The sequence below is a fragment of the Simochromis diagramma genome, unplaced genomic scaffold (genome assembly GCF_900408965.1).
Source record: "Simochromis diagramma unplaced genomic scaffold, fSimDia1.1 OVJJ01000026.1, whole genome shotgun sequence".
NCBI lineage: Eukaryota > Metazoa > Chordata > Actinopteri > Cichliformes > Cichlidae > Simochromis > Simochromis diagramma.
This window is the reverse complement of record NW_024386985.1, coordinates 5,384,776-5,398,983: the sequence shown is the minus strand read 5'-3', so window position 1 is coordinate 5,398,983 and position 14,208 is coordinate 5,384,776. Positions and strand designations below refer to the sequence as shown.

Genomic DNA, 14,208 nt, shown 5'->3' with positions numbered 1-14,208 from the left:
CCCTTCACGACACAAACATCACATTGGCACACAGCGAGATGTGACAAAAGTCACTTTTCTTCTCTCATCATCTTCAGTGGCGTCTCTTTGTGAGGCTGGCCGTTTCAGCTTTCCCTAGTTCCTCTGTGTTTGAGTTAAAGTGAGAAGTTTCCTCCAGCACTTTGGCCGCCTTGCCTCCCTCAAAGATGCATTAGACAGAGCGTGAGATAGCTAAACTAGAGGAAAGCAAATGGTTTAACTTGGTGCTAATAGTGACAGTGTGTGGGTGGATCAGAAGGGAGAATGATGGCTATAAACTCACATTAGGAAACATCTCCCCCTGTTGGAGGGACTCGCATTCAAAAGGCACACATGAGAAATGATGGTTACAGATTACTGCATCATTTGGCTGTACTATAAACTGCCCCCGCACGTATACACCAGCATGTGTGTGGCCTGATTTCACTGTGAGGACAGGCTTTGGACAGCTCCTGCATGCGTCTAGACACACACACATGCACGGTACAGCAAAGTGCATCAGAGATGAAAGAACCTATTATAATCTTTCTGTGAAAATACAGCCTTCGAGCATGGCGGTAACAAATGAGGCCCTTGAGTTTTATCCTTCAGTCTTTTAGTTATCCTCATTGACCCACTGTCTCTCTCGCTCACTTATTTTTTTTTTTTCCAACCTATTTCACCCCCTCTCTCTCCTCCCCTCTCGCTCCGTCACTGGCTGGTTGGGCTATAAGGGGTCACATGTGACAGTGCTGAGAGTCAGCGAGTCACAGAGCAGCGCTACAGAGATAATTGCCATGTGATAAAGAGGTGATTGCCTGCTAGCACCAGGGGAGAGTAATGCCATCAGGTTGCAATAAAAAAGCAGATGTCTGACACTAAATGAATGTTGCTGGAGCCTGGGCAACTTTCTTTGCTCCCTTTCATCTCGCACGTTTCTCTTTTGTCCCCGTTGTTTCTGTCCGCCTGTTCCTTTCCTCTTCCGAGAGGAAAAGAAAAATGGAAGAAAAGGTTGAGTCTGTGATGATGAAGACTCAGTTGTGCTCATTCTTTGCCAGAGACATTTGCTATCTGTTGGGTAGTGCATAAATAAAGGAAGAGGAATGGCTTTTGAATATAATGCCTTTGAAATTTTGCACAAAAGGAAGGGGGAAAGCGTAGACATATGAAACATAAAATGGAATGACTTTGAAAATCTCAGTCAACATAACCACTCTGGTCTTTATTTTATTTATTATTAAAGACCAGAGTGTAATAACCACTGCATTCCAACATAACTGCATGCTTCAGTTTCCAATTTGCTGGTATGAATTGATTTGCTGAAGCATCAATTAATTCGAGAGCTGCTATCCATGACAATCTGACGGCCGGCATGAAGGATTGCATTATCTAAAACATGCCTTGGGAGAGAAGATAGTATTCTGGGCATGCCAATATTTACTTCCACTGCGTTATTACAGCATCCGGACCTGCAGGTTGTACAAGGTCACAGGGCTGCCAATGGGTTCAAGCTTATTAGAGTCATCCCAAAGTCCCTGGTACCTCAAGACTAAATAAATAAATAAATAAATAAATAAAAAAACAATAGGTGGTGTTTCAGTAAGACTCTTCCTCCTGATGTCCAACCCTGTTCATGTCCTAATAGGAGGGCAATCACAAAATTGCCAAAGCAAGTGAGCCCTAGAACCTCTGGACCTATTTGTTTCTATGCCACTGCTTTTGTTTAGTTTCTTGTTCCATTTCAGGCTCTTTCAGCTATATCCTCTTAAAGCCTCAATTCATCTTATTTGGAAAGAAATGGATGATCCCCATTTGTCATGCTGATAAAATTATGCAAATGACAAAAGGCGTTAATAGATAGCAATGGCAAGGCATGTGGTTAATGGATGAGATGCCAGCACTGGGCATTCTACAGCAGGACAGCTGCTTTCAGGTTACCTGACAGGGGCACTAAGGGAAAATAATTGGCTTTTCCGTTGCAGAGTCCACATGCAAATACAAGCAGAGTGACATTCTATACCTTCGCTGTCTCACAATGTCATCATTAGCATTAGTCCCAGTGGCGGAGGAGTTTGATTTCTGCTCATACGAGTCTCAGGCCATGGCCATCGGTGGCTCTCCAAAGAGATACAAGCTATGCAGTATTAAACAGATGCAGAGGCGAGGGCAAGAAGCTGGTCCAGCTGTGTTTGTATTCCTATACCGCACAGTTCTGTATGTCTGATGGGAAGCTTCACAGCCTGCAAAAGATTGTTGAATCCCCAGATAAACCCACAGGTTCACAAACTGTACACATGAATGTACCAAGATGGATTTTCTTCTGATTTCAGTATTCAGCTTGGGGTTTGCACAGGAAGAGTTTAAGTTAAGCGCAGAAGCTCGAATATTCTCTGTCATGCATGTTGTGTGAACAGGTGAGTATATGTGTGGGTGCACTTCAAGGCAGCGGTGCATGTGAGCATTTCCTGTGCACATGAATAAGCACTCTGCGTTTGATGGAAAATAGCTTCAGCGCTCACTTCTTACTTCATGCTAAGCAGAAATGCAGAGCGAATGAAAGACTATTGATTTGATCTCTTTGTGGGATCGGCCAGTGGGTGAAAATTGACTGCTATTAACCAACTGACTGTATATTACTAACATAGTCTGAAACCCGAGTTGCTCGCTAAGCTGACATTAAAACATTCGTTTGATGAGTCGCAGTCTGAAAACAGAGTCAAACAACATTTTCGGCAATGAATAACTTTTCAGTGGCAAAGACTTTGGTCATTTACTGAAATCCCAATCCCAAATATATTCCGCCTTTTGTTTTGTTACTGGTTTCTGCCTGAATTAAAAAACAAGAGAAACTTAAAATATGGATGAATGTCAGGATACATCATCACAAATACATCACAGAAATTAGGAACGAGTCCGAGGAGCAGGGGGAGGGGACGTCTGTGGCATTTCTATAGCTACAGCAAACAGTATTGTGAAGTTTGACAATTGTAAGGGGGGAAAAAAGCATTGCAACTCTGCAAACTTTGCCTGTTCCCTGAGTACAGAGATAATGTGCACATGTCAATGCCTTGATTTGTGTGAGCCCAACAGACAGCTATTAAATCGTTTCTGCAGCTGGTGACAGGCTTCCAGCTGGGAGGAGAGACAGATTCACTAAACATAGGTTGACAGGCTTCTTTTTTCTTCTCTTTCTTTTATTCCGCTCTACTTTCTCTGTACTTTTCATGCACTATCCATCCATCAACCTCAACATACATCCCTCCCCTCTGTTCTACCCGTGCTATGTTTCTCTCTTGCTCTCCTTCTCCCGTCATTTTTTGACTACTTTGCAACTTACTATATTTTTCATTACCATCTGTCCTCCCCTGACCTTTCTTACATCCCTTCTACCTGCTGCTCCCTCCTGTCTCACACGCCCCATCCGACCATCCTTTCCTCCACCCATCTCTCCGTGTCCCTCTTCTTTAGCTCATGCAGCAGCAGGCAGCCATCATGGCAGCAAGCCACGGAGGTTACCTCACGCCTAGTGTGGCTTTCCCCGCCACACAGATCCACCAGATGGGGGCGCTCAACATCAACAGCCTCCCGCCCACCCCCATGACCCCGGTGTCGGGTGAGTTTCATCAAACCCTGGGTGAGCAAACAGTTTCATTCCCTTTCCTCTTGCTTATGTTTATTTCTTTGTACCAGACCAGTGAATGGAACATGCCTGTATGTGCATTTACATGTTAGCCTTTATGTGCACAAGCCAAACGAAAGCGTTCCTCATTTCTGGTGATCCAAAATGATTCCTCTGGAGGGAGAAAAAATGAATAAAAAAGTGGGATTTGCATGTTTATGTTGTTTGTGAATGCTAACAATATTTGGGGTTAGTGTAGTAGCAGCAGAAGAAGGAATATCAATAAGTAACTTTACAGATAAGCCGCTAATTTCCCCGTAGTATTTTGACCTTGTGCTTTGAAGCACTTGTGCATGATCTGCATGCACTTGGTTTTGTTTTCCATAACAAACACCTCCTATGCAGATGCATTACAGAGGAAAGGGAAGGACTTTGAAACACCTACCTACTGCCTAACATTTGCTTATTCAGCAGTGTTTCATTTTTCTTGAGACAGAGAGAACTTCAAGATTCTCCACTCAACAAAAGCATGAGCCAAAATAAATAATACAGTAGCAAAGTCTTTGTTGTGCTCCCCTCATCTACTTTGCCAACACTGCAGTATTGAGTTTTTAAGGTGATGTCTTTGGTAACTTTAAACCAGTCAGTGTGAGCATCATCAGCACAACAAGGCCTAGTTTAGGGTTTTCTTTATAGGCATCATAAGAATCCCGTTTCTGCAGAAATTGCTGTGCTTTATCAAATTCCTGCTGAACTGCAGTTTACGTTGGGGGGAAAAAAAAAAGTTGGTATTTTTTTTAAATTTACAATTTTTCTGTCGTCCAGCTTAACACAACCAACAGTCAGTTGGATTAATAAGTGAGAAAATGAAATGTTAGGGACTCTTCTTAACCATTAAATTTACCCTTTAAAATCAATTTATATACATTTACAAAAAGTGAAAGAATAGAACATGGCAGTGGGCACACATGCCGTATGTGTAACGTATAATTTTCACCTTCAGCAAATGTATCCAGAGAGGAGACCCATTTGTCAAAAATGCACAGTGATGTTTTCAGTGCAGTGTGTGCACTTTTGGGGTGGCCGTAATCAATCCGAGACAGTGATTAAATGTGGAGCTAAGCGTTGCTGAGAAACTCATATTTTGATGCGTATACCTCTGACAGTGCTCGAATTCACATCTTTGTGTTCAGCATGCATACCTGTATTTGGCAACACAATAGTGCTGATGAAAGACAGTGCAACTGAAAGGCTAGGAACATCTCTCCCTGCCTCCCTGCCCTTCTATCTTCCCCTATCTCTGCGTGTGCGTGTGTGTCCGTGTATACATAGCTTCGTGGGGACCAAAAATCGGAAGTTTACGATGCTTGTGGGGACCAACAGCCCTTCCCATGAGTTTGAAGACATTTTTCAGACTCAAAATGTGGTTTTAGTGTCAGGGTTACAATTGGGTTACAGTTAGGTTTAGGCTGAGGGTAAGGATTAGGTTTTTGATGGTTAGGGTAAGCGGCTAGGGAATGCATTATGTCAATTAAATGTCCCCACAAAGATATGAAAACACATTGTGTGTGTGTGTGTCTGTGTGTGTGAGGGCTTTGTCCAGTCTCTTCTCTTCTGCACTGAAAATCAGTGTCTAACTCTAAAGGAAGTAATGCTGATTTTGCTTTTGTCTGTAATTCAGTGTTATAGATAGTTATCAGTTCTTGGGAAAACAGTAGAGAGCAAGATATTTGTGGTCATGGGGCGTAAGAGGAGAATCAGAAGTGTATTTAAGCCCGTGATCCTGATGTGTATAAAGTGGTGCTATTTATGTATTTTGACCATGCCTCTATGCAAGCTTCCATTCACTGATTAACTTTTATTATTGCATGTAATACATTTTTAATCCCTGAGAGAAATCATCAATTTCGTGAAGTTCCAAGGACTTTCATTAATATAAAATATCTTATTTCCCCTTTCTTCATTGGTTATTATGAGTGTGGTTGCCAGCAGTTGCAGCAGTGGTAGACTAACGTGCTGCTTTGGTATACACAGCTATTTTCTCTCTCCCTTTTCACACTTGTGGCTATGACTTATTTAGAGTTCATTGAATACATAACATTACTGGCAAGGCTGTCTGTATAAGTAGGCCAAGAGACTCTGACACTACTGAGAGACTGTAGGATGTCTGCCACGAGTCAGTGGAATTATTCATTGTAATATCAGAATCTGTTTTTTGGGGTCTGGGAGCACAGCGCTTCTCTGCTTCAACAGAGGTTTAATTTATGCATTAAGACGTCTCATCAGCTTAATTAAATTCTGACATTTGGCAGTTGTGTACAAAAGCATAAAAGGTAGAAAGGTTAATGTCCCCTTTCCTTGTGAAATGAGAGCTATTACCTATTGATAGCCATACTACTGCCTTTCTGAGTGACACATACTGCTCTGCATTAACATAAAGCTCCAATAATGGTTTTGTAGATGAAAACCCTTCCCGATCTTGGGATAAAAGTGTGATGTGACACTAGTCTTTTATTTAAATGATCTCCATAACCTCTGCAACATACCAAACCTTGTTTGACAGCAGGCTTAAGTACAAAGAGGCTCCGAGGTTAAGGGTGTTACCCTGAAAACAATGAGACATCCATTTGATCAACAGATGCACAGCATTTAAGCTTGATGGTGCATAAGCCGTTTGCCAGATGGTTCAGCTGATTAGAGCATGTATCCTTACAATGATGCATGATGATGCTTTTTGAAAATAATGTTCACCAGGTGCCGCTCCCTGAGTGCTGCAGAAGAAATAAAAGTTAAACAAAAGAAGGGAGAGAGAGGAAAAGCTGGATTAAGAGGGTGGAGGGGGGGGGAGATAAAGAGGGTGAGGGAGGAGAGGAAGGAGAAATGGAGAGAGATGTGAATCCCGCTGGGTATATGTGGTGAGGAACACGCAGTGTCAAGAATGCTTTGTTAGGATGTGAGAAGTGTGTAATCAAAGTCGCTCTAATGTTCTGTTGCATGGTGCTGCTCTACACTGAAGATGTGCATGCACAAGTGCATATTACACAAAGTATAGTGCAGATGCTCCACAGCAAGAGACAAGCCCGTTACACTTAGAGCCAGCCCGAATGTGCCACAACATCCCTGCTGGATTCAAACATGGCTACACCATGGATACGGAACACTTCGGTGGTGACAAAGCACCAGGAAACTAATGAGCTGTTTGACGTGATGATCTTTCTTAATGCCACCTGTCCTCTATGGCTTCCTTGCACTGGCAAGGACTAATTCTAACACAAACAATCAAAGGACAGGTAAGCTAAGATATTTATTTAGAACAAAGCGTCAACTATCCTTCACGTTTAGATCAAAACATCACATCCAAGGATAGCGACAGTCTGTTCAGAGCCAAAGGAAACAGCTGGAAAGATGAATACCTGTGTGTCCCAAGTGATGGTGTGACCTCGAGCTTTCAGTCCTTCTTAGTCTGAAATATGCTTTTACTCTAAGTGCTTTCTTTAAGGCTGTAGAGAGGTCTTTCCAGTGCAGGCAAAGGTAAAAAAATAAAATTTAAAAAAATGGCTTGTTTTTCATGACACTTTGTCTGACGGATGAGTTGCCATTGTTCCTTAAATGCAAGTGTTTCTTCTCAGCTTTTAGATTAAACCATGACTCTGGCATCAAAATAATGACATTTCTCAAAATTAGAAGTGAGCAAAAGGTAGCCCTTTTTCTGTTGCCTTCAAGTTTGTTCAGAGGCCACAGGCACTCCTCTTGCCTTGACCAGATTTGATCTCCGGTGCACGCAGGCAGTGGAGCTTCACAAGCTGCCCAGCTGGTCTGCTCAGGCATCTGAAAGCCAGGCACATTGCTTTGGTCAGTGTATTGAATGCATATGAGCTTCAGAAGTAGAGCAGGAAGCACTGGAGGCTTAGTAGTCTGGAAGGTTTTTGTTTTTGTTTTATTATCTAATATTTATTTAGTAATAAATGATTTGTCGAGTTTCACATAGTTTCATTTTAATATCAGCTGAAAAAATATGTTATAATATTTTTTCGTATAAACTAAAGCAAATTAAGATTGTATATCACATGATTATACATTTAGAGGTTGGAATCCTTTTTCTGGCGGCTCACTTTGCTCATTGCAGTGTGCAGGGAAATAAATTGTGTGGTCTAGAAGTGTGTGTTTACGCTTGCCTGAAAGGCTTGGAGGTCTCTCTCTGTTATCTGTCCAGCTCTGTACTTGGGGAACTTGTTTCATATTTGAATTGCAGTTTGGAGGAAGATTCTGTACGAGAAGGTGCTGCTGAGCCTAGAGTGCAAATGAGTCTGGAAATAGATTAGCATTGCATATAACATATGGTCAGGGGATCCTTTCAGTAGTTGCATTTTTATTAATTTTATCAAGCATGCCAAAGTGAGGACTGTAAGTGAAGCACCCTCCAAGACACTATAGATATGCGATTTACAGACTGTGGCTCAAGCTGTGGCCACTGGTTTCTCCCCATGAGGAAGATGTTGATTAGGTGTTTGAACTTTTACGCTATGGGATTTGTTCCCAACAGATGCTAGACGCTGGCATCATTAAAGTGCAGTTCAATCTTTGCTGGAATCCTTTTCCTCGGGTGTATTGTGTGTTAGATCCCAGTCTGCTGTTGGATTTTTTTCAGTTTCTTGTTTGTTTAGCTCTCATTTGCCGTTTTTATTTTAAATATCACTTGTGCTGTTTCATATATTTTTACCTTCTGTACTCATGTTCCCACCCACCCATTGTGAATACCTGACCTGCCGTAGTTCATGCCAACCTTGTCCTTCCCTTTCATCTGTATGCTGCCTTTTTTCCTTATGTGAATAATGTTCCACGCATTTTTCTTTCTGCATAACTTCCGTTTCAAACTTTTCCTTGCATTATTTCCGTACTGCTGCCTCCAGTGTTTTTTCTATGTACTAAAAATCTACCATGAGTAAGAATTTTTTCTTTTTTTTTGGAGTTCCATGCTTTTGAGTCTTTCTTCTGTTGGAATTTCATCACGTATCATATGTACTCAGTATAACAAAACTAAAGTAGCCCCAGGATCTGTAAAGTGGAGCTAATGTTGAGGTTCCTTAAACTTGCCTTCCTTTCGATGACCGACAGTAAAGTTAGTATAAAATTTAATGCAGGAGCTGCTCTGCTTCTCGCTTGGTTTATAATGTCATTGCACATTTTCTTCTTGAATTTATGTTTTCAATCGCCATTCTTCAAGTCTTATTTAGTAAAGAAGGATGATTGTTTTTAGAATAAACAAAAATAGACAGTCAATGGTTACTCTCAGTCGGAATGTCCCCACATAGCAAAAATGGTATGGCCCCAATCTGGACCACACAATGTGCTTACACGTCCCCACATATCGCAAAGCATAACGGCCCTTTGGTGGCCCAGATCTGGTTTGCCAGAGGTGGCCCACAAATGGGCCAGTTGCAGACACACTGCTGGCCCTGTGATGCCACAGATGACAGCCTAATGTGTACCTTAATCAAACCATGTAATAACAACAAGTGGCGGAACATAATAGTGCAAAAGTAACATGGCAAATCTCCATTCAGACAATGAATGGAATGATTCTTATATAGCACTTTCCTACTCTTCAGGATTCCTCAAAGTGCCCTCTACAACATGCCACATTCACCCAATCACACACTTTCTCTAAACTGAGTGCTTCCTAACCACATTCATACTCTAGCAGAGACTGGGTTCGAACCACTAACCTTCCTATCAGTAGGTGGCCTGCTCTACCTCCTGAGCTACGGCCACCTACAGGGAAAGATGAGTAAACCGTCACTAGGTTTTTGATAAAGTTTACACTCACAAACCTGTCAAATCTGTATTTGAAACGTTGGCTACCACAGCAGTATAGTATTGCAACATGGCATTTGGGTCTGCTCACTAAAATAGGAAAATAGGAACATAAATAGTGCCATCATTGCCAGACCTGGCCCACATCTGGTTGACATACACCCTGCCATGACACCAGTCAGTCAGAAGTGTCAGCTTGATGCTGGATCCAAGCCAGACCTGTTTTCTATGGGCCTGGGCCACATAAACAAAACCATAATCGAGCCAGATATGGCATGCCATCTCATAGACAGTGCCATCTACTTCAGGCCTGTCCCATATCTGGATGACATACGTCTTATCATGCCAGAAGTCAGCCAGCAGTGCCGGCTTGATACCAGATCCGGGCCAGACCTGCTTGCTATGTGAGTCTCTGATGGCCAACATGTTGAAGTTGTCACTTCATAATGGAAGTTCAGAAACCATAGTGGCTATGTCCACTGCAATTTTACTAGTATTTATTTTTTACCCTGGCTATTATTTGGTTATTTGTTTGGGCTCACTGCTACTTAAGCCAGAAAAGCTGTTGCGGCACGGCTGATCAGAGTTAAGTCATCAGCGTACACTTGCATTTTCAAAACCATTTATTAAATGATCTGTGGAGATGACAAGCAAGGGGGAGGATTTCACAAATAATTAGCGTACTGACTGAAAACTACTTATGTGCTTTGAAATATTCACTAGATGAAAAATTATATTAAACTCTGTAACAATAAAACATTCATTTGGAAGTTCATTTGTTTTGTGTCACACTTGATTTGCTTTATAAATATTTATTCCTTATCTAAAGGGCAGTATTGAAAGTCAGAGTTCTTCTTAGGATCACAACTGGACTTTGAAAGCTACCCCCACCCTCACAGTGTTATTCGCAGAAGACAGACATTTTCTCTTTGACTCTAAATGTGTCGCATTCTAAATCAGTTAGATGAAAGCATCTGTTTTGAGTACTTATTACTTGCTCTGGCAAAAGACGGTCCTTCTGCCGGTAATGACTGCACTCTCCAGTTTGGGTATAGCATTCCTTGTTGATTTCAATATATAATTAGCATAATAAATACTTCTGTTGCATGTGAAGCCTTTTTCTCGTTAGCAAGGAGCAAATCAACTGTTTTTCCCTCTAAGAAGAAGCTTTCAAGAAGATGAGAGTAATTTTGCTTCCACAACATAAGTATATGTATTGGACAAACACATATGCATACTGTTTAGCGTTGCAGTGTTCCTTGGTGAAGTCATAAAGAACAGTAAATTTATAGTTCAGAGCAAAATGTATGGAATATGTAATCCTCTGTCCTACAGCTTTGTATTCACTCATGCCAGAGTGAAGAACAACATGTCATTACAGTCTGATAGTTGCAAAACATCCTGACAGCCACATGTATATCAGCACTCTTGGGTGCGCATTGTAAACAAGCTATGAATGCAGTTTTTCACAATGCAAGAACTATGTGTCCACTGAGGGATAAAATGAAAATATCTAGTTCAGGAGACTTAGTAATACTTCCCTTTTTCACTCTTTACTGACTGTGGTGCGATAATGTAGTGTTTATAAGACTTCTGTTCATTCCTTGCTGTGGCATTTCTAACATGATGAACAGACTGGACTCAGTGGCCCCAATCTGCGACTTCTCTCGTGTGTTCTCCTTCAGTACCGATGTCATATGTAATTGCTGACCTCGGAACTTATGAAATTGCACATAAGGGGTCCGTGCTACCACCGAGTACTTCTGCTGCTACTCCTGCTATCACTGCACAACTGCTGCAAATACATAGGCGTGTGCTCCCACACTATGGCTAAGGCTTGGAAAATGAATTTGCCTGATGATGGAGAGGGTGCATTATCTGGTGGTACAGTAAAGTGCGTGTGGCCTGAGCAGACTGGCTGTCTCTAGCCCTCAGAATAGGAGCGGCGCTCTCCTGGGTCCTGGTAGGAGAATGGGTTGAAGCTGCAGTCTAATTCATCACAGCTCTGCAGGAAACAAGCAATCATGGGGAGGCTTCATAAAAAAAGAGATAAAAAAAAGTAAAAGAAAATCAGTGCAAAAGACACAACAGCTCTCGCTGGACTGGGGCAACTCCCCTGGTCACTGCATCTGCCTCCTCCACTGTCAGCTTCCTCGTGGTTTAAATGCTGAGACAGGGAGAGACGATGGAGAATAAAACAGAGTAGGAGAGGTGAGGATTGAAGACAAAGGGGCAATTATTGATAGAAAGCAATAAAAATAATCCAACATAGATGATAGGAGTCAGCAGTAGGAGGTTTCAGCTGGTAATGTAGTTTTGGGGTGATGTAATGCTTTTGAGTAAGACCCCAGCTCTGGTGATACTGCGTCTTTTTGTTTGCATTGCCACATATCTCAGTGTACAATTTGCGTGAGCTGGTTGTGATTGTGTACTCTATCTAATCTACTCATAAAAAGTCCCTTATCGAGGTCCCAGATTGTGGAAATATGGCACGCTGAAGGGTTTCTGTGACAACCTGGGCTTTCTGTCCAATCAGGGCGAGGGCTTTGAGATTGAGAGGTGGTCCTCGGGGGAGCTGTACTTCAATGAGCTTGGATGCTTTGCCACAGAGAAGCGCTTTTAGAGAGACCATCACAAAGTGAGATTCTGCTGAGAATGGGCACTTTGACGTCCCCGCCATAATTGGAAGCACTTTCTAAAGGAGGGTCCTTTTTAAAATGCATTGAATGACAGAGAACACGGAGCATCCAATTTTGATTCCACTCATGAACCCTTCTGCAGCTGCCTTTCAGGCGTGCGCCATATATGTTATGACCCACCCATTTGTCAAACTGCCAACTGTTGTTCTTTTGTCTTCTCTTTTTTTATGATGTGTAAAAGTACGAGACATCTTTGTGTATTTGCTACCTGCTCATTCAAGCAAATCTCCCCCTGTAATCTGCTTCTATCTAGTCTAGATCTGTTTCGCCTTTTTCTTTTCTTTTCTTTTTTTTACTCAGAAGTTGCATAGTGGTTTCATCATCTTGAGCAGTACAAGCCAGCAGGGTATCGCACAAACACTACAGACAGGCTCATTTTTCACAGGTTGACTCCCCAGCTATCCTGCAGGATGTGTCACGACAAACGGCGGATATGTGACAGATTCACGTTGCACCCGTGTCCTTGCATTAGAGAGAAGACACAGTGTAGCTCGTGGTCACGAGTTTTGTGTGTTTAATGTGTGAGTGTGTGCGTGTGTGTACAGAGAACTGTTTTTCTCGGCACTTTATGAGAAAAAGCGTGTCTGCCTGCTAGTGTAAGTCTGAGTGCTGTACAACTCTTGTAGTATTATGCGCAGAGATCCAGATGAAGTGCTCAACAGCCAACCTTTTTCCCAGCAGGCCTCAGTTCTCCACCAGCCAACATCACCACCTCCGCTGTACCCAGCATCGTCACGCCTATCGTCAACGGATTCACCGGCATCCCTCATCAGCCCAACGGACACCCCGCCGTGGAGACCGTTTACACCAACGGCCTGCCGCCCTACTCCACCCAGAGCCCCACTGCTGCCGACACCCTCCAGCAAGCCTTCACTGGTGTACAGCAGTACACAGGTAGGAGACAGAACGGCTTTGTTTACGATTCTGTTATTCTGAGGTTTTGCACTGGCGTGTAAACACTATAAATGAGTAGCAGCTATGAGACAATAACTGCAGGCTATGTGGTGCGTGAGTAGCGTGAGGTGGTATGTATTCAGATAGTGTAGGACAGCGCCTCAGAACGAAACATCAGAGAGGCTTTGATTACGTGTTACGCTTGTGTGATCGACCTTAAGCATCCTTGACACCGTTCTCTGTGGGATCCCCGATTTTACACTCATCTCTCTCACATTCCCTCCTTCCTTCCTTGTTCTACTGCTTCGCGTCCGCAGCGATCTACCCGGCCACTACGCTGACTCCCATTGGCCAAACGCTGCCCCAACCAGCACAGGTCATCCAGCAGCAGCAGCAGAGAGAAGGTGAGGGTGAGAGAACATTATTGCTTTTACACTTCACATGCCTCATACTTTGTAATGGCTAAACGGGGAGACGAGCACGAGAGACCAGTCTTGCTTTGCTTTTACACTGTACACACTTCATTTTGAGTCTTGTTGTACAGCGAGAGAAGAAAAACACTCTAACATCATTTTCATTGTGTTTAATAGATAAACAGAGCGGACTGTGTGAGACTGTAAACAGGTCTCGTCTCGACATAAAACATGGGGATTGATGTAGAGTAGTATTATAGTAATATATAGTAATAGTGATAAGTAGTAGCATATCTGTTAAAATAGCCAGCTGTGACAGTAAGTGTGGATGAAACACACATATAAACAACATCAATGAAAATATGGTTGCAGGCAAATTGGGACAGCTTATTTGAAGATTTTCAGCTTGCAATGTGATGATTTTAATAAACTCCTGTTGCGTTTTTATTAAATAAAATATATAAAATAGCAACATATAATGTATATTTTAATTATGATTTGAGCCTGTGCCAGGTGTATGCAGGAACGGTGAAGATACATCTAAAGGCCACATATGAAGGAATCATGAGAGTGGATGCTCATGCATGAATGCTCATTTCAGCCTGTACTGTCTAATTCTACCAATGTTAATTAATCTTTTTTTTTTTTTTTTTTTTGTATGATGGGTAGTGCCACATATGTCTGAGACAGCTCTTTGCACATATTCTGTATTTATTTTGGGTGATATGTAGGTCTGAAAAAGACAAACTGACTGCTTTTTCTCTCTTTTTCT

At 42.3% G+C, this 14,208-nt stretch overlaps 1 protein-coding gene across 11 annotated transcripts in view; it reads left to right on the top strand.

The window, feature by feature from the left end:
* celf5a (cugbp, Elav-like family member 5a) overlaps positions 1-14,208 on the top strand; it is a 192,771-nt gene that overhangs the window by 168,401 nt on the left and 10,162 nt on the right. For 2 of the 11 annotated variants that reach the window (XM_040040263.1, XM_040040261.1), the window contains exons 7-9: positions 3,466-3,631; positions 12,808-13,023; positions 13,341-13,433. In XM_040040263.1, coding sequence (XP_039896197.1) covers positions 3,466-3,631; positions 12,808-13,023; positions 13,341-13,433 — 475 coding nt within the window. The remainder of the gene's footprint in view (positions 1-3,465; positions 3,632-12,807; positions 13,024-13,340; positions 13,434-14,208) is intronic. The other 9 variants (XM_040040268.1, XM_040040267.1, XM_040040270.1 and 6 more) reach the window with 6 other exon arrangements.